General features: G+C 43.5%; 2 protein-coding genes across 6 annotated transcripts in view; one reads left to right on the top strand and one right to left on the bottom strand.

Moving 5' to 3' along the window:
- NTMT2 (N-terminal Xaa-Pro-Lys N-methyltransferase 2) overlaps window positions 1-16,741 on the bottom strand; it is a 34,185-nt gene extending 17,444 nt beyond the window's left edge. For 2 of the 3 annotated variants that reach the window (XM_069789817.1, XM_069789819.1), the window contains exons 1-2: window positions 16,504-16,741; window positions 13,625-13,702 (exon numbers count right to left, since the gene is read on the bottom strand). Coding sequence is in view for 1 of the 3 variants with exons in the window: in XM_069789819.1 (XP_069645920.1) it covers window positions 13,625-13,627 (3 nt within the window). In the remaining 2 variants the exon portion in view is untranslated. Of the gene's footprint in view, window positions 1-13,624; window positions 14,274-16,503 lie in introns of those variants that run through there. The other variant, XM_069789818.1, reaches the window with a different exon arrangement.
- Window positions 16,742-16,841: 100 nt separating this feature from the next.
- Window positions 16,842-22,981, top strand: part of KIFAP3 (kinesin associated protein 3) — a 73,100-nt gene continuing 66,960 nt past the window's right edge. For all 3 annotated transcript variants that reach the window (XM_069789814.1, XM_069789813.1, XM_069789815.1), the window contains exons 1-2: window positions 16,842-16,974; window positions 21,673-21,804. In XM_069789814.1, the coding sequence (XP_069645915.1) occupies window positions 16,943-16,974; window positions 21,673-21,804 (164 nt within the window). In that variant the 5' untranslated portion in view covers window positions 16,842-16,942. The remainder of the gene's footprint in view (window positions 16,975-21,672; window positions 21,805-22,981) is intronic.

Genomic DNA, 22,981 nt, shown 5'->3' with positions numbered 1-22,981 from the left:
GTAAAGCCAGGGAACGGTAAGAGCTTTTTGCTTTCGCTAACAAAATGCACAGAAGAACAAAAGGAGATAAACTGCCCATTAACAAACTTGGACAAATATATTGGCTGGAAAAGAGAAGGAGGTTCAGGCCACGACAGTGGGCAAAATTCTAGAAGAGGGGGAGTAGGGTGAGAAGCTGAAGTGCCTCTGGGCTGGTGAATGCTAAGCTGCTGAAGGGGGCTGTACATCATAAGTATGTCCCATCCCAGAGGAGGATCAGGCCCTCAAGGGACAAGGAAAGACAGGTACTGCTTCAAAACCTTATTTGCCCCTTGGTAGTTCAGGCACTTGGTGTGGTACAGCTTCAAGCCTCCCGAGTTGCAAAGGTACCCGGCAAGGGGATGGGGACTTTGTACTGACTGCACTGACCTCCACACATTGTGCCCATGAGGGTTTCTGCTTTTCAAGCTGTTTATTCCAGCTGTCTGCAGTGTAAGCACACTCTAAGGCAGCAACACATGATCAGAAAGTTGGATGTTTCTAATACGAAAGGGCTGCCGTATGTCCTGAGCAGTACTGCAACTCCCAACAAATATCTATCAAGCTTCTGAGAGCACAACAAAGAAGACCTAGCCTCCACCAAGGAAAATCGCTAGTAATTTGGCTACAGATGATGCTAAGCAGCTTTTAGCAATGCATCAATTAAAGCATATTTTCCAACATGACTCGCTTCCTTGGAGCAGTCAATCTCTGTATCTCCGCTTTCATATTACTTATTAAGAGTATTTAGGGGCAAAACCATCTCTGGGTATTACTGCCTTTCTTGTTTCCCCAACTACCATCCTGTACTACTCATTCTCACCTAACTCCACTGGCACGCTGCTCCCCAAGCTGTTCCAGCCTACATGATCATGCAAACATATTGGTGAACAGATCAGTGAATAAATCTTATTCAGAAAAATATACTTATTTTTATTTCCAGTGGGATCAGTTCCCCAATCCAGCCCACCGCTGACACAGAGGAATTTGTCATGTGCTACAATATGGAGGCTGGAACAGCCACCTGAGATGGTGGTGTGGAGGAGGTAGCCATACAGCCACAATACACAGCGGCCTTACCAATAACGCAGACCTCCTCCCTCTGTCCTGTCAGCAAGGTGTGCTGGAGGGGGTTCCATGACAGCCAGAGGTAATCTAAGTACTGGAAGATATGTTTCTACGCTCCCACCCCTCCCTGCTCATGCATTCCTGTTGTTGGAATCTCTGCTGAGCCGTTTCAGCTTGCTACATCAGCTGGCTTTTTCTGCCTGGTCAGCACCATGAACCAGCTCAGTGCAGAGCTTACAATTGCCAAAGAAGTGCAAGAAGGGAGACAGAAATGTGCAGCTGAAGATGGGGTGGGGAGAGCGGGGTCATGGCAGTGGTTAGATCAGCTGTAGTGCCACTGCACTGAAGTCTGAGCCCTTCCTTGAACAGAGGGTGATGTTCTTCACACAGCCTTAGAAATTTCAGCCAACCCTTGAAATAGCTCAGCCTCAAATTTCTTCCTGGTTGTGTATCTATCAGAGAAACACCAGGCTCTCTCCAACTAATTTTGAAATATCTGAGCCCAGACACAATCCTGGGGTATGTCTTAGTTTTCTCACAAATCTGGCCCTTTCTCTTTGCTTATCTATTTTCAGCCACCTGCCAGTTAGCGTGCCAGGAGCAGATGTGTCAAGACAGCATGTTAATGCTTTGGAAAGGTGTTGCACAAGCTCACTTTGTCACCAACAAAAGGCACCCCTAGGAACTCAGAGCCCACCTGTTCTGCATTTGACACCATGTTTCACATTTGTCATGGCTGTAGTTTTGGCAATGCCCATTGTGCGGCAAAGTGACCCCTCTGCTTAGAGATAGCAGCAACTTCAAGCATGAAACCTAAGCTCTGACGTGCCCTAGTGGAGTTAAATGCTGGGACAGCACTGTGGAGGGTGCTGGGACCGCAGCCCCAGGGGTCCCCATGGCTTTGACACTCGTGAGGTCCCCAGGGGCCTGGGCTTTTACAATTGCTAAAAGGATGTGACTTGCAAAGGCAGAAAAGGGCAGTGTTTCTCCCGCCTTCTATGCACAAGTGGGGCTTAACTCTCTCTTTGGAGCAGCACATTCGGGTTCCCTGGTGCCTACAAAGTGTCCCAGTGACTGTTAACTCCAGTGAAGCTCTCTCAATTTACATCCTCTGAGAATGTGGCCAATTACAACAGTGAATACATACACATGGGAAACAGGGCATATTTCACAGTCACTCCCTATCATTTTAATGCCCTGCTAGTCATCTTCTCATAACATACTCCTAGCCCACCTTCCTTAGGAAAAAAGGTATGTGCAATCATGTTGTGTATGTCTCTGTCTATGACTTTTATTACCCCATCACCAAACAACATTTAAACCTATCTATCTCAAACAAATCCAAGAACTATGTCAAAGCTTGCATCAAAACAGTAGATGGGGTAGAGAGGTTTCATCCTGGTGTCACTCAGCAAAGTGAGTTTTGCTCTTCTGAGATACCATAAAACCCATAAGGAGGGATGGGCATGGGTACATCTGCACCTCTCTTTCCAACCTACCATTCTCAACCATCCAACACAAATGTGTCAGAAACAAGAGTTCACAGGATTAGTTTTTCATGCTGAATGTTGGTTATAACTCTTTTTGATAAATTAGTGGTGGGTTTGACTCAGAGTAGTCCCGCCTCATACAAAAAGAGTGAAGATCTACAGAAGGCTGCATAAACACTACTTCTATTTATTCTATTTGCATGTGATCAAGACTAAGTCCCTGTTCCAAACAGCTCTATAATCTAAGAGTTACCATGAACACACACTCAGTCCTCAGATACTAGTGCAGCTAAGTAGGTGAATCACAACAGCATCAAGCCTTTGAAAACACTTGCAAAGCACTTCCTATTGCAGTCAAACGTTAGGCAGAAATATAGATTTGTGCCCAGAAGTCCCTGAAAAAGGCCACAGAAATAGCACTTTTTTTCAAAAAGTGGATGTTGTATTCTCTGCCTGTTTGTCAGCAGCAGCATCTTAATGGCTTCTGGTAAGAACAACTCACAACTGCTTCACGCTGTCTCCTAACCTCATATTCTGAACAGGAGTAGTATTGGTCTACCCAGAAGCTGCAAACAATTCAACCACTATTATATACCCTACCATCTCCATTAACAAGAAGTGTGGGGCTTGAGTATGGACACAATAGCACCCACACTACTTGTAGGATCACTGCTGAAAAGTGAGTAAACCCACTTCTCAACTTTAGTTTCCTTTCCCAAATGGCCATTTGGCTCTTTCTGAAGTTGAAGCCCGCTAGCCAGCTTGTTTTGTTGGTAGTAGGGACACTGGAGAATCTGGACCTCTGAATACACTGAAGCCCTACACTAAAATAACAGCAGACACAGCCACAATGCATGACAGTCATTGCCTCAAACAGCTTCTGGTCTAAAATAAGAATGTGTTTTTATTTATGTGGGTAAACAAATAGTTCCTCCATGTGTTGTCTTCTTCCTCCCCATAACATCAGGCAGTTCTAGGACATCAGGTTTATCACGGATTAAAATGAAGGATCAGCTAGAGTGGCTTCTTGTTAAAATACCTGCAGCTGATCTCTGCCTGGGAGTAGCACGTTTAAAATAAGGTATCAGATGGCTTATGATGAGTCACTGTAAGATCCAAGGCAGATATGTTTGTTGGAGCATCAGGGTATTTAAAGAGAAGTTGGACTTACTTTTATATTAGTAGGTAACTACCTGTCTCTGCAGATCTGAGCTGTACACGCTACTTCTGAAACACATCAGCTGAACAGAAGAGAAAAACATGTGCACTGGCTCCACATATCATACAGGTCACAAAGGGTCAATTTTGCCTTTAAATTACTGTGTTCTGCTTACAAAACACCTGGCATGCAATCTGATTTCCACACAGACAAGCCATCAGGATTGCTGCAAGATGTCTCTTTATCTTAAAAGGCCTCTATATTAATTCTTCTCCCTCACGCTCACGCCTGGCATATGCTGTCAGGAATAGATGTGTTTAAAGCAAGTGATTTTTGTTTTATCTTTGACAACAAGTTTTTAAAAGTTCCTGAAAACCACAGGATCATGTTGGTAGAAGAGGCACAGGCAGAGAGCACACGTGCCGTTACGAGGGCAGTGAAGAACAGCTGCAGGTTGGATGCCAGGTGGTAACCTTTACAACTGACTTTGCTGCAGCTAGAAAAGCAAGTGCCTGTATTATTCTAACTGCAGCTTCAGTGGCTTATTCAGAGCAACTGTGTACACCAGTGTCTGGGTGTCAGTCTGTGAAACAGTAATATGACAATGGATGCACTAATTGTCTGACTTGAAGTCCAGAACTCTTAGCCACAATCCTCACCCACCTAAACTCCGCTCATGGGTCCAGTTGGACTCAGCAGTCTTCAGAAGTATCACTGTGAAAATAATTTGGCTTTGAGTTGAGTAAGGAATTGAGAAAAAATAGCGTTCTGGGTTGACAAGAAACTGAAATATTTCTCTTTTCTCACCCGAAAAAAAATTTCTGTGTCAGGCCAAACAAAATGTTTTGTTTTGTTTTGTTTGCAGGGTTATTTCCCTTCTTCCACTTCTTTATTTTTAATTAAATTTAGGTAAATTTGGTTTCAGCATATCATTTACAAGTGCGAACAACAATAATGTTGCTGTCACCAGTAGACTAGTTGGTCTTGCAAAATCACTCTGTGGCAAAAGGACCCAAGGAAATGCAGAGCAAAACAGGTCCTTGGGCAAAGACCCAACCTTGGCATAGGACTTCTGATCTCTCATGAGAAACCCTTGCTTTGAACCACATTTCTAAAGCAGAGTTCACTGCCTGTAGGTCAGGATGACTCATGTCCTTCAGGGCATATCCTGCACAATTCCCGTGTGCTTTCATGGGTGCAGTCACAGCAGCAATCTGTTATCATTTATACAATTGGAATTTAGCAATCTGGAATTCCATCTAAAGCAACAAAACACAGCATGTGAGCCCTATGGGTAAATACATTATAATTCATGTAAATGAAATTGGCCAGAGCTTTATCCCTATGGAGGGAATACACAGTTCTTTCCCTCTAATCCTTCTAGCTCTGGAGCCAACACTAAATTACATTTTTAAGGGAGTGAGTGAAGCCACTCTTAGGTAGGAGTGGGAGCCTGTCTCATCATGTCTCAAGCACTTCGACAGTCACAGCGGGACCCTGATTTGGAGATCCATAAACAGTATGCTAACGTAAATAGCGATATTTGGGGAGGACTGCTGCATGCTTTGGCTATGAGGATTTTACTTGGTTCTGGTTAGGGACTCTCAGTAGTGCCGGGGCTGAAAGGAAGGAAGGGCAGGGCTCCTGATGAAACTGCAGCAGGGGCTGTTCTGTTGTTCTTGATAAGAAGCATGACAGCTGTGCCCACAACATCTGGTTTTCATTGAACCCTAGTGAGAGTTCCTTGCTGAGTCTCTTCCACCCCATATGTGGTGGTTTAATTGATGGAGCCTGAGAAGGTTTTAGGTCCAGCGTGGAATGCCGCCTTTCACTGTGATATGTGACTCCAGATACAGTAAGGGCTGGGCTGCTCAGAGTTGTATTTTAAAAGCATTTCTTCTCAATATTGAATTTTGCATATATTGCCCTCTGTTGGCTCAAGCGCATGATAAAGCTCCTTTTCTAGGTGAAAGCTAACAAAAATCTCCTTCTGGCTGAGTGGCAGGGTTTGTGGGTTTTGGAAAACGCAGGATCAAGTTAGCTGTAGCGTTGTGCGTGCATGTGTTCATAGTTCATATTCCCCCATAGCTCCATGTTTAAGAATGCAGGCACAGCTCTTTAACCAAGGAGGAAGGGGGTCTGGAGACTGGCTGTCTCAGCCATTGAGAGTTTTAAGGAGTGACCGGAGGGGATAGTGGTTTGGTGAGCCAGGAAAAAGAGGATGTTGCACACTCAGGAAACAGCACAAAAAGCAATACAGAAGAGCCTGTGGGAGAACTGGGCAAGTGGGAGATAAGTTAGTCTTAATGTCTTTCAGCTCTGGCACGCAACTGCCAGAAATGCTTTGGTAAAAAGTCTCTCAAGGCTTTATTTTCAATTCCATCAAAGCTCCTTCTGCACACAACACTGCCAGAAAACCATGCCTTTTCACGTCCTCTCAGCTGCACCTTTCCTACCTAAGGCATGTGACTGACCTGTCTGCTCAGACCAAAAAGCATCCTGCCCAGTTATCTTGTCTCTGACAGCAAACAGCAGCAATGCCTAGGGAAGCAGTCTAAACCCATTAGCTAGGAAATGTGCTTTGGCTGGTTCTTAGCACTTACATGCTGCTCCTGCAGAGAATCAGATCAGGTATTTCCCTGAACTCTTAGAAGGCCCAGGCAGAAAGGCTCCCATCCTGGGCATACCAGGGCACACACTAGTGATGTGACATGAGAGTGGTGATGCCAGGAGGGGACAGCCTTTCTCTGGAGGGCAAACATGATGACAAAACACAGAAACTCCAACCTGAGGAAGTAGAGTGTGCAATGGATAACAACAGATCTGTAGAAAGAAGTTATGTAGGCAGACCACGGGTTAGAGAGATCATTTAACCTTCTGCAATATGCCTCTCTTATTAAAGAGGCTGAGATGTAAAGATCCAGGCTTTCAGATCTGGAGCTCTTTGGACCCCTCCCTGCTGTTGGCTAGGATGGCAAACACCAGATTGGCATTTCCATGATCCGGTACAGCAGCACATTTCATGGCAATGGTCGAGAACATCCTTTTTGTTAGGGCAGTTAAAACTAGACTGGAAAATGTGGTGTTCTGTAAGCCATAGAGCAACAGGACATTTCGTTTCTTTTAGATTTGTGTCTCACTACTTGTACCTCAAGTAAGCCCCATACCTCCTCTCACTTACCATCTATCGTGAAAGATCCACTGTGGACAAGAAACTGCCTGTGCTGCAGCCAGTCTGGAGCTGCTCCAGGACAGCTTGGCCAGCCTAGTCATCTGTGCTGTCTGTCTGGCTAGTGTGCACAGTGACTGACCCTTCCTTCGCTGCTGCCAAAGAGCTGAACTCTGCTTAACTCTCCCTCAGCGCAGTCCCTATCATGGGTCTCTCTCATCTACCTGGCAGCCAGAGCACACAAACCTCTAGAAATTTAATTAACTTTCAAACTCTATGCACATCTTTCAATGGTGATTGCACTTGGCCAACATGTCATGAAGTTATTAGAGGGAGGAAGAAGAGACCTGATGAATGCATGGATAGGCAAGGCAAGATAAAACTAATTTCCTGCATAAGCCAAAGGAAAACAAGCTGAAAGGAAAAAAGAAAAGTTGACTGTAGGAAACAAATCTGACAAGTGACCTAGGAAGACCTCTTCCACCTTTAGCTCCTGAGAAGGAACGGTATGGCAGAAGCCAGGGGTGTCTGTACACCAGGGAAATTAGACGGGGTCAGGAGCTGTAAGCAGCATTTTCAGTGGATCAATAAAAGTATCATGAGTATACTACCCCCTGCATTTCAATTACAGTGTTATCTGTGACATTGCTGGCTTGGATAGCCTTCATCCTTAACTGAGTTGTGTGGAGTTTCACAATACCAGGAACTATGCAGTTAAATCCTGTGCATGCCTTGGAACATTAAACTCAGTTTCTGGAAAACTAAGTGGTAAGTATCAAGGGGCAAGAAAATTAGATTAAGCCCAACTCCTGGACAGCATAAACACAGGAATATGGATTGCAGAGACTATAAACACACCTATTCTTGTGAAATACTGCTCTTACACAGAGGAGTGGCTCAGAATTTGCAAAAACCACCTTTATTCAGAACTGAAAGCAGAAACCTAAATGATAAGGACTATAAACTATTTGCTTTGCATCAACACTTTCTATCTGGGCTCTCAAGACTAGAACCATTCAAAAGCCAGATGTATGTGTGTTGTCCTTTGGAACCAAAAAATAATCAAGACATGAGAAGTTTGAGATGGTTAAATGTTTCCTCCAGAGGTTGGGGATTAGAAGTCTGGGCAAGTAGCAGAGGAGGAAAAAAAAAAAGAGTAAAATAAAAGAAGAAACTCTTAAGTGACCTGACAAGGGAAACTTAAATCTTATTTTTAAGGGGTTAGGTTGTACTAAAGCTTGAAAAATTAAATCCACAGCTGTCTCCAGAGGACTATATCTCACTAAGAAAGCTTCAAGTAAGTTTATCATGTATCCAACACCTAGACATTGGACCTCAGGGACCACTAGGATAATATTTCCTCTGGATTAGCAAGAAAGCTAGCAAGTGACATTTGTATGAGACTAACTTAAGTTTAAGGGGTTTTCTTATTATAAAATGATAAATGAAGAATGAGCATACTGGGAAGGAAAGTTCTTACAGTTTGTAAATCTAACACATCCCCACTATTTCTTTTAAAATGCACTGTTATCTCCTAAATTAGTTTTATTTGGTGACATTGGTAATTTGATGTTTTTACGTCTATCATCCTCCCAGTGAGGATCAACATGTTCTTTATGAGCAATATTTTTAATCTCATAATCCCCTTTATGAGGAATGCTTTTAATTTCAGGGACCATAAGCACTGGCATCGAGACAATATAATATATATGAAAAAAATTCAAGAACAAAACTATAGGAAACACAGGATGGATCTGGCACAATTACAGTGCTTTACTTTTTCTGGGATTCTTCACTACTAGCCAATAAAGCCCAGGATATGTTGGAATGCTACTAATTAACTCACCTTGCTGTGCCTTGCCATGACAACTGATATGCCCCTGGGTTCCAGGGAAATCTTATGAATCATATGAAATGCAATAGTTAGCTGGAGCTGGGTGAACTAAGGACAACTTTAATATGTTAACTTCGAAATCTGAAATCCAACAGCGAATTGAGTTTTGTACAGAAGGCACAAAATAAAACTCACACCTACACAAACACCAATGTTGGAGTTTTGTGGGATGAACCACTTTTTATTTATGTATTATGCACTTTCTGTGTCTGTCTAAAATACACTGGTGTGAAGAACAGACCACAGGTCCCCACAGCAAAATGCCTACAGTCAGTGGATGGGCTACAGTAATCTAGCACCATGGTCGTCTGCCCACAAAGCACATCAGTGACAACTGTGTTTTCCAGTTCTATGAGAAATCCTGAGTTACACACCTCTGTGCTACTTTGTGCCCATACAGATGCATATGTAGGAGGTGTAATGAAGAAAAGGCATACATAGCAAAATTAAATGGGGAAAGTGAAATGAGGGGAATTACCTAAACAGCTTACAGATGGTAACTAAATTAGTTGAAAGCTGAAGGATTGTTTTTTCAACACACAGCTCAACAGCATTGTAAAACTTCCATTATTGTAACCCAGAAGCTCACGAGAAATAGTAATTACCAGAGCTGAACTCCTGGGCTCTCGTATTTTCTTACCCATTGGCTGGCCAGACCAGCTCCTGATCCTTCCTTCCCCCAGTGCTTTCCAGGCTGCTGGAAAGTCCAGCTGGGAGGATGAAGAAATATTCTTCATCCCATGTTCCCTTCCACCTCTCAGGTCTCCTGTTGCCCCCCATACACCTTGTTTTGAACACCATCACCTTCCTTTTCTGACACAGACCCTTCCAGGCACCCCATAGACTCTCCTGCTGTTCCTTCACTATGTTTCACAACCAGCAATCCCTCTGGCTGTTTCTGTGCTGAGTTGGCTAGGACAGCACCTGGAATGCACACTGCTGCAGAGCTCAGGCTGCCTGCAAGTCACATCCACTCGTCAGAGACATTTTGGAAAGCTCCTCAGGGAAAGATATCTTGCCTGATGTCATTCCACCCTGAACTGATGGCCTAGGTGGAGTATGAGGTGGGGTCTAGGCAGCAAGCAGGTGCAGCCTTAAGGCTCTCCTAACTGTGAGGGAAAGGCAGCCACAGCCCCCATGATGAACCTTCACTCTCTGCATCCTGCTTGTCATCTGCTCCCAGCTGAGTGTCACATAAGTTACATTTTTTTCTTACAACTGTCTCTGTTGTATACATTCTTCCAGTTTCCACCGCAGCCATGTTACCACAGATAGTTCCGGGAAGACCAAGTAGGTTGAAGGGGCAAGTGCACTAAATCAAACAGAAGTACAACACCTGCTTGGGTTCCTGATGAGTCTAAAACTGACTCAACATCCCCCCTATCCAGTGAACTACTTCTTCTATTATTATCAACCACAACGTAAATAAAACAAATTAGCAGAAGAACAGAACCTGTGAAAGAATTTACTGCATGCTCATCACCCATTCTCTCTCTTAGATTTAAAACCAGGAGGGACTTCCATGACCATCTAGTTGGCCCTTCAGTATAATACACACTGAAGACCCCCATCCATTGATCCCTGCATCAAGACCAGCCTTATCACTACCAAGAGGAAGGACTACTTCGTCACCATAAACAATATGAAGTCATCCTTCTTACCTGTTCAGCGCTGGAAAGACTTCAGCTGAAGCACTGTACCCAGGTTTGGGCATGGGTCTTCAAGAAAAACATGGGCTGACTGAGTAGCTTTGATACAAAAAAAGAATGTTTTTTTTGCAATAACAGCAATTCAGTCCTGGAACAGATTTCCCAGGAAGACTATAATGCACATCACTGAAGATTGTATTAGTGATAGGAATAATATGGGTACAAATTACTTGGCTTGTGGCAGGGGGATAGACTGAAAGAGGTTGCTTCAGCACAATTTGCTGTGAACCTATGAGTCTGTGTAAACTGGAGCATTTGTTTCACAAAGGCATCTACTCCTGACATAAAGACTGGTAATAATGGGGAAGCATCCAGTCATAAATCCTAAGGTAAGTTATTCCACTGGTTAAGTGTTATCCCACTAAAATTTTATGCTTGATTTTAGGTCTGAATTCATCTAGGTTAAATGCCTCTCCTTGTGCTTCTACTCTGCTATGCTTCTCATGTGCTTTGGTTAAAATTAAGTGGAAACAAATACTGCTGTCTGCAAAACAAGCAGGACTTGCCCTGATACGAAGAACAAGGCTAGTGTTGCCCAGGGTAGTTCAAAAACTTAATGAAAAAGATTTTGGCTGTAAGGCGTTATGCAAAACCTTCACTTTTTCTAAGGAAATAGCCATTGTCTGAGATATCTGATGTCTTGAATCTGTTTGAAATGAGTAACTTGCTTTAAATCAAATGTCACCTGAGCAACACCACTTCAGCCGAGGTACTCATTCCTTACTCTCCCTTTGATTTTTTTGACAAAAACTGACAAAAATAGCAACTATTTTTGAGCAAAGTAGAAAGAATTTGATGATCACATGCAGAATCCTTTTCTTTTGGAGGGGAGGGATGAGGAACAGGGGGAATTCCTGATTTATGATCAAATATAGACTTGTTCAAGTGTAAAGGAGACCCCTTCTTGAAAACACTTAAGCTGGCGCTTAACTTTATTACTGTGGCAAAATTAAGCATGTGCTTGAGTGGTTGCAGAGTCAGAACCATAAAATGTCATAGCCTTTATAGCTATGAGTCTGCTTTCTGCCTGCTGCATCTAATAAACATTAAGAGGTGAAATTCTGTCCCCATCGGGGTCAATGGTAAAACCCTCACTGAGTTTAGCAGAACGAGGATTTTGCACAAGAAATCTCCATCACTGTCACTGGGGCCCACAAGGTGATATTGGCAGAGAGAGGCCATCTGCTCACTCCTGTATGGACACTTTTATATTTAATCTTTCTATGTTTTCCTTAGTCCAATTAAAATTAACCCAAACTGAAAGCACATCATGGGCTCTTTGGATAGGGATACTGCATTTCAGGTTGTTTGTCAGAAAATAAGCAGAAATGAAATACACATTCTAGTGCACCATGCATACTGAACATACACACAGAGAACATACTGATGTGTAGATGTGGCACTTAGGGTCATGGTTTAGTGGTGGACTTAGCAGTGTTATGTTTACAGTTGGACTTGATGATCTTAAAGGTCTTTTCCAACCTAAATGGTTCTGTAATTCTATGAAAATATACAACATGCTGTTCTGTGTTCCTCACAGCAAAGCTCCCTCTTAAAGGGTTGATCCCTTAAGGAAAAAAAAAGGTAATATACCACCATTATGGTACATTTTATGTTTTCCAACACTTCTTAGATCAGCCTTACTTAGAACATGAGTAAACTGGTATTTTTTCCATAAGCAGCAACCCTCAAGTCTCAAGTCAGGCACTGAAAGTCTACATAGACGGTTGCTCTGCCACATCACCAGCTGCAGCTGAGCTTGGGTACTGTATTCCTGCCTTGCAGGCTTGCACAAGTCTGCACACACAGAGTTTACAACACTCCAGCTGTTGAGGAGCACTGAGGCACAAGATGGCAGAGGTCAGTTTACCACCAGCTGGATATACTCACTCAGCCAAGTGAACAAGCACCCACAGCCATCAAACGAGATCACTTTCATGGAAGTAAGCAATTCTGATTTGAATAAGCCAAGGGAGAAAACAGTATACCCTTTGCTCTATAATGTCTAGTTAAAAGAAAGCTCTGTTTCTCTATAAAGAGGTCTGCTTCTTTTCACATCTTTAAATTTTTCTTTCTACATCTGAAACAATGAAAACCTACAGCTAATTTTCTTCACTGGTTTAAATGAGCCACAAATTGATGCATTTACTTAGGTCACTGTTGAATTAGATATACTATGAAATACAAATCAAGCTCTCCATAGAGACTCCTGTTTTCATTTTGTGAAGTCTTGTGTTCTAGGATAACAAGAGCACCCAGTATTTACCAGTATGATCATGTGTCATACTGAAAACACCCTTCTCTTGCGCAGATGTCCCTGTCACTGCTGATCAAAAAGGCATTCAAGAATCACCTTGATCTGTGTCCCAACATTAATTTCATCCAGAAGAGTTAAGCCAGACTTTCCCTTTGCATATCAGATTTTGCTTTGCCTCATCTCACTTCTTCCTTCCAATATAAACTTTTAAGCCCAGGGTTTATTACCTCCATAGTTCAATCACTTACTATGTGACAGCACATCAGAACAACATCATCTCCGTCCCCCACTGAGCAGCATAGTCTGATCACTTAAAATGTTTCTCTGAAAGTCATCCTTTCAGATTGCTGTACTTCATTATAGCTAATAAAAGGCCTTAAGGAGTTTTACACATAGTTCATTTTTACAAGGTCTAGGAAAATATCCCGTATTCACTATTTTTCCCTTGAAATCCACCCACATTCTTTCTATGTGAGAGCAAGATGCAATCTTGGATAGAGAGATTACAAATCTCAGGGTTGCTTTGGTTTCTTTATTCCGCAAGACAGAAATTAATCTATTACATTTTAACAATTCCATTTGCTATAGAAAAGTAATGTTGGTTATTTTGTTTGAATTTTTTTTCACAATGATATAAAATAATCTGTGTAGGATTCAGCAAAACTTTGAAAAAATCAGACCCCAAGGCATTTTCAACATGCAGTCTCATGATTATATACCAAAAGCCCAAATAAAGCTCATTGAAGACAACAGAAACATCTTCTTTGCCTTCAAAATCAGGCTTAGCATCAGTACTTTTCAGTCATAATGAATTTGTTTTATACTAAGAGAACAAATAGGAAGAAATAAAACTAAGTTACCATGAGACAGTATGGTGGGTGTTGCTCTGATGTCACAGACTGTATTCTGTCTATCCAGTTAGGAACATCTGGCTACATCTTAAGAAAAAAAAAGAAAAAGAATCTCAATTTTTTGCATAAAAGTGTGCTTCCTCAATGACATTAAAAAGGGTTTTCACTTTTTTAATGCAAAGAACAAAAATGTTAATTTCTTCATCTACACTTAGTGCACAAAAATGTCTTCCATTTCTTACTTATTCTACCATATATTCAACTTGAGAACACTCCAGTTCTGTCTTTCTTGTTCTGTTTACCCACCTGCTTCACTCCTCTCTCATCTAACTTCTCTTCATGCAACTTCCTCCACCTTTCTTTTCCTATTTTGCTTTTCTCTGCAACTCCCATGCTCTTTTCCACTCTTCCTTATATTCCCTCACTAAAAAAAAATCTTTTCTTCTGACTCTAGAACAGTATTTCTTAGAATTGCTCGAAGAAAAAAAACCAAAACCCCAAACCACCCAAACAAAACATAAAAGGAGAAACCCAGAAATACTGCACATTCCAGCTTCTCTTTGCAACTCAATCACCCTTTTGCCACAAATAGCACTCCTCCTTTCTCCTTGTGTATGCTTCTAATATGCAGGTGAGGGGAAACTCCAGGGTCCTGTGGTAATGCCATAAACCTCATCACACTATAACAAACAGGATATAAAAAATTGTGCAAACAAACATCAACAGCTCAGGGAAAGGCTGTAGAACCAGACCTCGGGGAGCATTTGTTTTACAATTTAATTTTAAAAGAATCTACCGTGCAATGCAAGGTTTTTAGTGTTTGCACCGTGTGGCTTCCTAAACCCAGCATCAACTGGTTGTCACTGACAGACAAAATTATCTGATCTCAGCACTGCTTGTGGCTCAATTGCTACAAAGCTGAGGTATCTTCATTTGGACTCTGTCAGGTTGAGACAGGCTTTGCTGTCCTTTCAGGCCCTGACAAACAGCCAATTTTACCCCGGCCACCATGGCACACTTAACTGCAATAAATGATCCTTTTCTTATATTTTTTGGGTCTCACATTCTTTTGTATCATTCTCATCTTGTAATCTCTGACCTACTTTTTCACAGGTGTACATATATGACCAGATTAAAAAAAGAAATTCTCCATGAAATAGATGGCGATTGTCAGGTACTCAGTACTCAGGAAATATCAGACTATTTATTTATATGACTTCAGAGTTTAACATTTGGCTCATGCTTATCTGAAGATCTGCTGAAATCACTGAAGAACTGTTGCTCTGATCAGGTAGTCATGTATACATATGTTTTTCTTCAGGGCAGTCACTAATATAAAATATTACTGTGATAAATAGAATAAGGATAATAACAAAAGTGTTATGTTCTAGCAATGCTTTGTAAATTCATTTCTCTAAGGTAGCACTTTATATTTCACAGGGTACTTTCTTTTTCCATTTTCTGTTAAAACAAAGGCAGGGCACAGTATGGATACCAGAAAATATTTTTTGCTGCTTTGTTACAGATTATGAAAATATAAAAATTTTTAGTTGTTCAATAGGATCAGTAGACATTAAGTATTTATTCTTAATATTTTGCCACAATAAAAACAGAACCTTAGGTATCTGACTATTATTTATTTCTGTATTACTCCTATGACTCTGGGTAGACAGCCATTTCAGTTGTACGCAGTGGGGCTGTAGTCCAGCAAAGAGCACTCCAGAAAACAACACATGCACGGATCTGCCCCGCATCTTACATGCAACTGCTGTTAGTTGCTATGAAGTGGTATTGTCCTTTTATTCTGAAACCCAAACAACAATCCACACTCCTCGGATAACTCTTGAAATAAATAATCTCTGCAAATCCCAGACAACAGTTTTATTGAATCTTACAAATACAAGCAGAAATTAAAATCCTATTTTGAGAAAGTACAGAGAGAGTTCAAAAAGCCAACAAGACACTGCCTCTAGTTCTATGTGTTAGCCATTTACTTTCTAACCAGATGAACACCAGGACCCTTAGGCAGCTGGGGATGGGCGTGGTTTACCTGTATCCTGGATATTAGAACAAATAGCTCAGCGGAATCTCCATTCCGGACTGGATGCTGCTCTGATACAAACTTTAGTTAAACTCCAGCCCCTTAAGATGGTTTCTGATACCTCTTGGATAAGATGTTGTTTCATTGTTCTTTAGAGTGGCTGGGATGCAAGGTAAAGTGACAGAGGATTCAGTTGCTGCCTGTACAATATAACATATCCTGGCACAATTTTGGATTTCCAGCCACCTGGCTGAGGCTGAAGCTACAGCATTATTGCCTCCACGTCTCCTGCACATGAGCGGGTGAGCAACAATGCTGCTGACTCAAGAGAAAGATTGTATTTCAAAACACCTTACAGACCAAGGCTGCCTTAAGGCTGGGCTCAGCTAAGAGGTGGTGCTGGGGAAAAGTGACAGCTCAGATGGCCATAATGGGCCATGACAACATGACAACAGCCCCTCTTCAATCCTCCCCTTAATACTGCAACCAGGAATATAAAGTCCCTTTATTCCCACTACATGCAGCTGCCTGAAGTACCACGTATGAAACAGGTGGATGTCTCTGTAAGGGCAAGACTGTTTCTTGACTCCTGCAGGGCTCATTAACCTAGGGCCATGCCCCACACCTGGACCCTGGCTTTCCTCAGCACCATTACCTTTGTTGGAGGACCAGCCTCGTACGGCCTGCCCCGCGCAGGGCCGGCAGCCTTTCATGTCCCACCGGCCCTCCTGTGAAGGAGGGGGCAAACCCTGAGGCAGCAGGGGGGGGTGGCAGCAGCCCCGCGGGGGTGCCGAGGCGGTCAGCGACACCCCCACGTCTGCGAGGGCCCTAGGCCCGGGGAGCTTACCTAGCACGGTGGGCAGAGGCCACTGCCCGGCCATTGGACCCAGAGGGGGCCCCGGCACAGCATGGCACGACGCCTCTACGGCTGCCAGCAGCGTTTGTGCCCCAGCCTCCGAGTAAGGCGGGGACGGGGCGGGGAGGCAGCGCCGGGCGGGGACGCCGCCTCACGCCTCACGCTTTGGGCCGGGACAGGCGGGACGGCGCCTCCCGCCACACCTGCAGGGGGCGCCGTACCCGCCCTGCCCTGCCGCGCGCGGCCGGCACCCGGCGCAGGCGGGCGGCGGGGAGAGGCCGCGCCCTGCGCATGCGCGCTCGCCGCCGGCGGTGGCTGGGGCGGCGGCGCGTGCGTGCTGAGAGCTCGCGGGGCGGGGCTGGCGCTCACCCTGGTAACAGCACCGCTGCGGGGCCGCGCCCTGCCGAGGCCTCCCCCCCGCCCCGCCGCCATGCAGGGCGAGGACGCCCGGTACCTCAAGAGGTAACCGGGGAGGCTGGCCAGGGTGTGTGTGGGGGGGAGACGACTGTTGTGGGGCCAAGGCGCGGCAGGTTGGGGGGTGGATGGAAGGGGGCCGTGGGGCTGAGGCGGGGCAGGTTTTCGTGAGGGCTGGGCGTGGGGCTGTGGGACCGAGGCGCGGCAGGCTGTCGTGAGGGGTGGCGTGGCGTGTGCGAGGTTGTGGGGTGGGAGACAGGTGTTGTAGGCTGGGGGGGGGTGGGTGGGAGGTTATGGTTTGGGGGAGTACAAGGGAGCAGAGGCTGTGGGGCTGAGGCGTTTTAGCCTGCAGTGGGGGCTGAGTGGGAAGTTGTGGGGTAGGGGGGCAAGAAGGGTTTGTGGGGAGGTGATGGGGTGTGGGGCTGAGGTGTTGCAGGTTGTAGTCGGGGCTGGCTCGGGGATGGATGGGAGGTTATGAGTGGGGAGGTGAGAATGGAGAGTGTTTTGAGAGGGGAGGTCATGAGGTGGGTGGAGGGATTGAGATTGAGGAGTGGCTGGGTTGGAAAATGGCTAGAGGTCGTGGTGTTGGGGAGGAAGATGGGTGGGAGGCTTTGGGGTGAGTGGTTTGGGAATGGGGGATAGATTTGAGGCAGGCTAGGGGGTGGTTGTCTAGTCTGGTGGGCAGGAGACTTGGACAGGGACTGGGAGGCTGGGTTAGGGATGAGTGAAGGTTATAAAGTGGGTTTAGGGTAGGCTGAGAGATGGGACGGGTGGCATGCTGGTGGTAACTAGTTGGGGGGAGGTGGTAGTTTGGAGGGATTCACTGTTTTGGGGATGGCTGTGGTGGCATTTTATGGTGTACATTTGGGATGAGGCACTGAGGTGGCAGCAAGTTGAGAGGAGAATAGGTGCTATTAGGAAATGGGGAGGGGAGGGGTCATGTGGGTATTAAGGGTTGGGATGGGGCAGGTGATTGCTTTGGGGAACAGGCAGGCTGGCGACCAGAGAGGGGATGTTAGGCAGTAAGGGCAGGTTCAGGGTGCAGCTGGGAGAGATGAACTGGTGTGGAGGAGATGTTAGAGCATCGAATGGCAGATTGCGGGGGGACAGGTAATGAGGTAGGATCAATGAAATGGTTTTGGAGTTGGGATGGACCGGAGAGGTAACCATGGTGTATAAAGTTGGTGATCTGGGTTTGATGTTAAAGATGTGATGAATGAATGGTGCCTTTATCTGTCTATTCAGCAGTGATACCAGTCAGCCTAAAGAATGGGGCCCGAGTAGGCAACTATTGGATCTCCATCAGTTGTTTCAGAGCAAAAGTGCTAGCAGTCCCAGAATATGTCAGGGCATCTAGGCCTCTGTTGAGATGTGATGTGTGAACAGTGTCACTTTCTCCTACCATGTGGGTGATTTTATCCATCAAGTCTAGAATTCTGTGGAGTTCCTGGTCTTTTTGGGGAGTTGTTTTTTTTACTTCCTTTCCAGTTATTAGCATTTGCAGAACTTGCTGTTTAGGCCATCTGGGTTTTGCCTTTTTGTTTGTTTTTTTTTTTTTTTTTCCCCTCCTCGTATGCCACATATTAAGACCCGTAATTAGAAACAGTGGGGGGAAAAAAACCTCTTGATAATCTTCAAACATTAGTTCTGTCATATAAATGGAATAACAGGTAAAAATCAAATTAAATTTGTAATTAAATTAATTAAACTGTAATTAAATAAATAGCTGTAACTTTAGACCAGTGCCTATTTTTAGCCTTGCGTGTTCTGTTTGTGCCATCTTTTGTGATTTTGGAGGAATATTCTTTCTTTTGTAGTCATCCCTGTAACAAGCGTAATTTTCTCTCTTTTTAGGGAGCATAAACCAAAGAACATCCGCTGTGCCATTTAACATGACCAGGCTTGTGTGCAAGTCTGGTATTGCTCTGATCCCCATTTCCCTTTGTCATCCTCCATGAGCAGTCCCCCTCCTGTCAAGTGTGACTTGTGAGGATTTGTTATTGGATTTTCAGCCTTATCCACGTGTGCAATTTATGCCACTTGTAATTAGGATAGTTTGGTTTTGCTTTTTCCTCCTGAAGGAATTAGTTAATAACGGATATTCACACACCAGCTTTGGTTATGTGAGCTCAGCTAGCACAGCTTTTCTCTGTAGAAAAGGCCTTCCTCTTTTAAACCTTTAATAGAGCAGGATTCTTGTTGACAAAGCAGGCAGTGAAATGAAAGGACGGGCTGATGTGTGAGAGAGCTCCCAAGTGCATTGCTGCTTCTACTAGTTATAAGAATGTCTGTATTTTTAAATGTTTTTTGAAGTGACGTACAAACTCAAGATGGATAGAAAATCAGTAGATGTCTGTTGATATGAGGGGGGATTGTTTCTCTAAATAAAGATTTTTTTTTTTTTTTTTTTTTTTTTTTGGTGATGCTGGCAATCTGAATGCAGTGTTTTCCAAATGGAAAACAACTTTAGAGGCTGGGTAGTGCATTTTAGTGTAGGTGTAGGTCTTCAAGCAGTTCACAAGGTAAGATTTTTCAGAGAAGGAACATGAATGTGAATTGATTTGTGACTCCATTAGCTAGGAAATAGCTCAAGTAGTGAGCGTGATTATCTATGTGAGAGGGCAGAAGATCTCTGCAGCTGTAAGTTCTTCAGCTTACCCATCTGTCCCTCTTAAGGAAAAAATTAAACATGGGAAATGCTAAGACTGTTTAAGCAGTCTTAGGCTGAGGTTCTGCTGGTTGCTAAGCTCATCAGTGGTTTACTGCTGCCAAAAGGAGGAGGTCTCACTCCTTCCTCTTTATCCCTGCTCTGAGGCAGGAAGTGTTATTCCCTTTCTATAGAGCACTTTAATTCAGTAACACATTGAAAAACTCCCTCTGGCCAAAACATGAAGAGTTTTCTGTTGGATTGCTGGAAGTGGCTGTGAAAGAGTTTGAAGAGCCCTCACGCTGAACCAAGGTGACTGCCAGGAGCAGTGAAAACATGGCAAGATCTAATCCTTTTGGCAGTGATGAGCTGTTAGTTCAGCTTAGTTCTTGTAAAACTATACCAAATTCCTTCAGGCCCCCTTGTTCTCTACCCATCCTTTTATTTATATCTGTAAATATTACCAGGCTGTCACTTAACAGAGGTTTGACTGTCAGGAGCAGTGTTTGTGGCTGGGATCTTCTGGTAGGTGTAAACATGGGGGAAATATAGTTGGGGGTTAGGAGTGAGAGCTAGTTTCTTTTGAAAAAAAATTTGCTGTAACCTTTCTGCCCTGCAAGGTTGGACCTTGTGAGAACAGACTGTAAAGATGCATCTGTTTCAAAGTACTGTTAAAGGAAAAAAACCCCACAAGTCTCTTCAAAAAATCTTAAGTGATAAATGGAGTTCTGCTACAATCTCATCAAGGAAGGTGTTGCTCTTTAGCAGTGAGCTATATTTGTTTGCCTGGTAGTTTTATGTCCTTGTAAGGCTGGTAGTTGAACTAGACTCTTCATTTCCCACAGCAGACCTTTCTGTGGTTTGTGGGTTTTTTGGGGGCAGCTGTATCTCAAGAAAAAGGTATTTTTTGCAGTTGTATTCTGCAGAAGGGAGAGCAGCCACCATAGTAGCTGGGTAGATGGAGGCACACATTTCAGATGTTTTCTGAAGAGAGTGTTTACACTGAAGGCTGCATCTAGATTTGCTAATGTTTCCAGCTCTGTGAGGCTGAAGTAGTTTTCCCTGGTCTAATTGACCTAGCTGCTATCTCATTTATGCTGATATAGCTACTGGTGAAGCCACCTGTAAACCTGTTTATTGCCACAATCTGTCTTAAAAAACCCAACACCCAAACAAAACCCCAAAACGAACAAACAACCCACCCACACACCAAAACCCAAACCCACATTAGGGAGTTGTTTTTAATCTGCAGTGTTTTAGCAGCCTGGTTTATGGCATGACTGTACCTACTCTATTGGCAGTACCTAGGAGAAAAGGGTCAAGTGTCAGCTTTACCACCAGAGACAGAAATGTGTAACTGTATTCTCTTGATGTGGTTCTGCCATCACTTGAAAACAGAAATGAGGTGTATCTTCATGGCCTTTTATCCATGGCCTATCCTCATGGCCCTTGTATCTCTGCATGGACATGGAGTTGCTGGCACAAAGGAGGAGAAGGCTGATAATCCCCCAAGCCTGGCAACAGACACAATGATGTGAAGAACATTAGCAAAGTGGTTTGTGCTTCAGGGGAGAATAGTTGATTTGAAATTCAAATTATTTGTAATTCATTCTTGATAGATTTTTAACTGTTAAGATTTAGCCAAGAAAGTCTTTGAGGAAAAGTTTACATTTGTAAATGACTGCACTAGATTGATGGCATTAGCAGAAGATTTCTGAACACTGACAATGTAACAGGGAATCAACTGGGAAATGTACCTTCTCTGTGAAATGCATGTTCTTCCTGATTGTAGTTCCTTAAGAAAGCTGGGAGACTTAGAAATCAAAGATTTATCCTGTTTCTTCCTTGACTTCTGTGATTAGGGCTTGACCAATAGCTTGGGTGTTTCTGTATGTAGTAGAAGCAATAGTCAAGAATATGCTGTTAGCTCTAAGCTTTGGTACAGCTGTGTGAAATGAAATACAGTGTGGTAGGAGGGTAGTGCTTGGGTTTAGGGTCTGAATAGAACAGGAGACAGGTCATTGTTACTGATCTATGTTCTAGTATGTTTTCTGAGCTTTTCACTTAATCAGTAATTCTGGTTTTTTTCTTCACGGCAGGAAAGTAAAAGGAGGCAACATAGATGTGCATCCATCTGAGAAAGCCCTCATTGTCCACTATGAAGTGGAAGCAACAATTCTGGGAGAGATGGGAGACCCCATGCTGGGGGAGCGCAAAGAATGTCAGAAAATGTAAGGTCATAGCAAGTTCTGATAGCTTTTTCTGGTTTTCATAGAGTCATAAATTCAATAACTCAAAGCATCAACAGCCTGTAAGAAATAATATGTTCTAATCTTTATAAAACTTAGTGCTAGATTAGTAGAGGGTTTAGAAGCCAGGAAATAACATGTCCCTAGAAAAGTTAACATCTAAAAGACATGTTGTGAACTGCTTTTCATCCATGTACTTAAAGGTGTTTTGTAAAGAAGAGTGATTATTCCCATTTTACATGATGGAAACTTGAGGTAGAGAAAAGTGAAGTGATTGGTTCCTACTCAAATGATGGTTAATGTTGAAGCAAGTAATACTATGGAACCTTTTGAGAGCCTTATGCTCTAGCTGTTGGCTTTCCTGTTGTTTTGATCTGTCACCCGTCCTAGGGATTTCACTATAGTATCTGCATTTTAGTTTTGCCTGGTATTTTTTTCAAGAGCATTAAAACATTCCCCATTGGAAAAGCCCAGAGAACTATCGTAACTTTAGTTTCCAGGCTGCAAGTCTGAACCTTTCCTAGGTTTGTTTTATCTCTATACTGAATCATTTTTGAAAATTTGAGCTGAAGTGGCTATCTGTGTGAGTGCATGTAAGAAGAATAATTGAGGAAGAAGAAGAGAATTCTTAAATTGTCTCAGATTTTTTAAGATATCAGAAATGTTCATCTGTTTTCAGATGAATCAGCATAACTTGCATCTGCAATGTGGTGGAATTCCTTTTTGATCCATCCTATTGTTAATGCCCACAGAGATTTCTTACTGCTTGTTGCTTGTGAACCTGGCTGCAGGTCTGCTAGAGCTATGGGAGACTCCTGACATTGCATCTGCAGGCTCTGCAAAATAACTTTCTTGTGTAGTCAACATCTATAGGTGTTTCTCATTTTGGATTTTTTTGTGTATGCGGTACGCCTTTGCAGTTGTGTGCACTTTTTTGGGTGTATTGCAAATAAATTACTGTCTGCTGTGTCTGAGATGATTATAAGGGATCTGTTCATACAGCTGCATTTGCTGTTGCTGCTTGTCAGCTGATGGGCAAGTTACGCTCTGTCAAATCTGTTTGACAGTTACTTGCCATTTGGAGTTGTAGAGAGCCACTGCTTTGACATTACCTTTGTAAGCCATGGCACAGGCATTGAGGGCATCAGGATCATTTCTG

Source organism: Haliaeetus albicilla, chromosome 8 (assembly GCF_947461875.1).
Source record: "Haliaeetus albicilla chromosome 8, bHalAlb1.1, whole genome shotgun sequence".
Classification (NCBI taxonomy): Eukaryota; Metazoa; Chordata; class Aves; order Accipitriformes; family Accipitridae; genus Haliaeetus; species Haliaeetus albicilla.
Note: the sequence above shows the minus strand (reverse complement) of the source record. Positions and strands in the feature narration are given on the sequence as shown.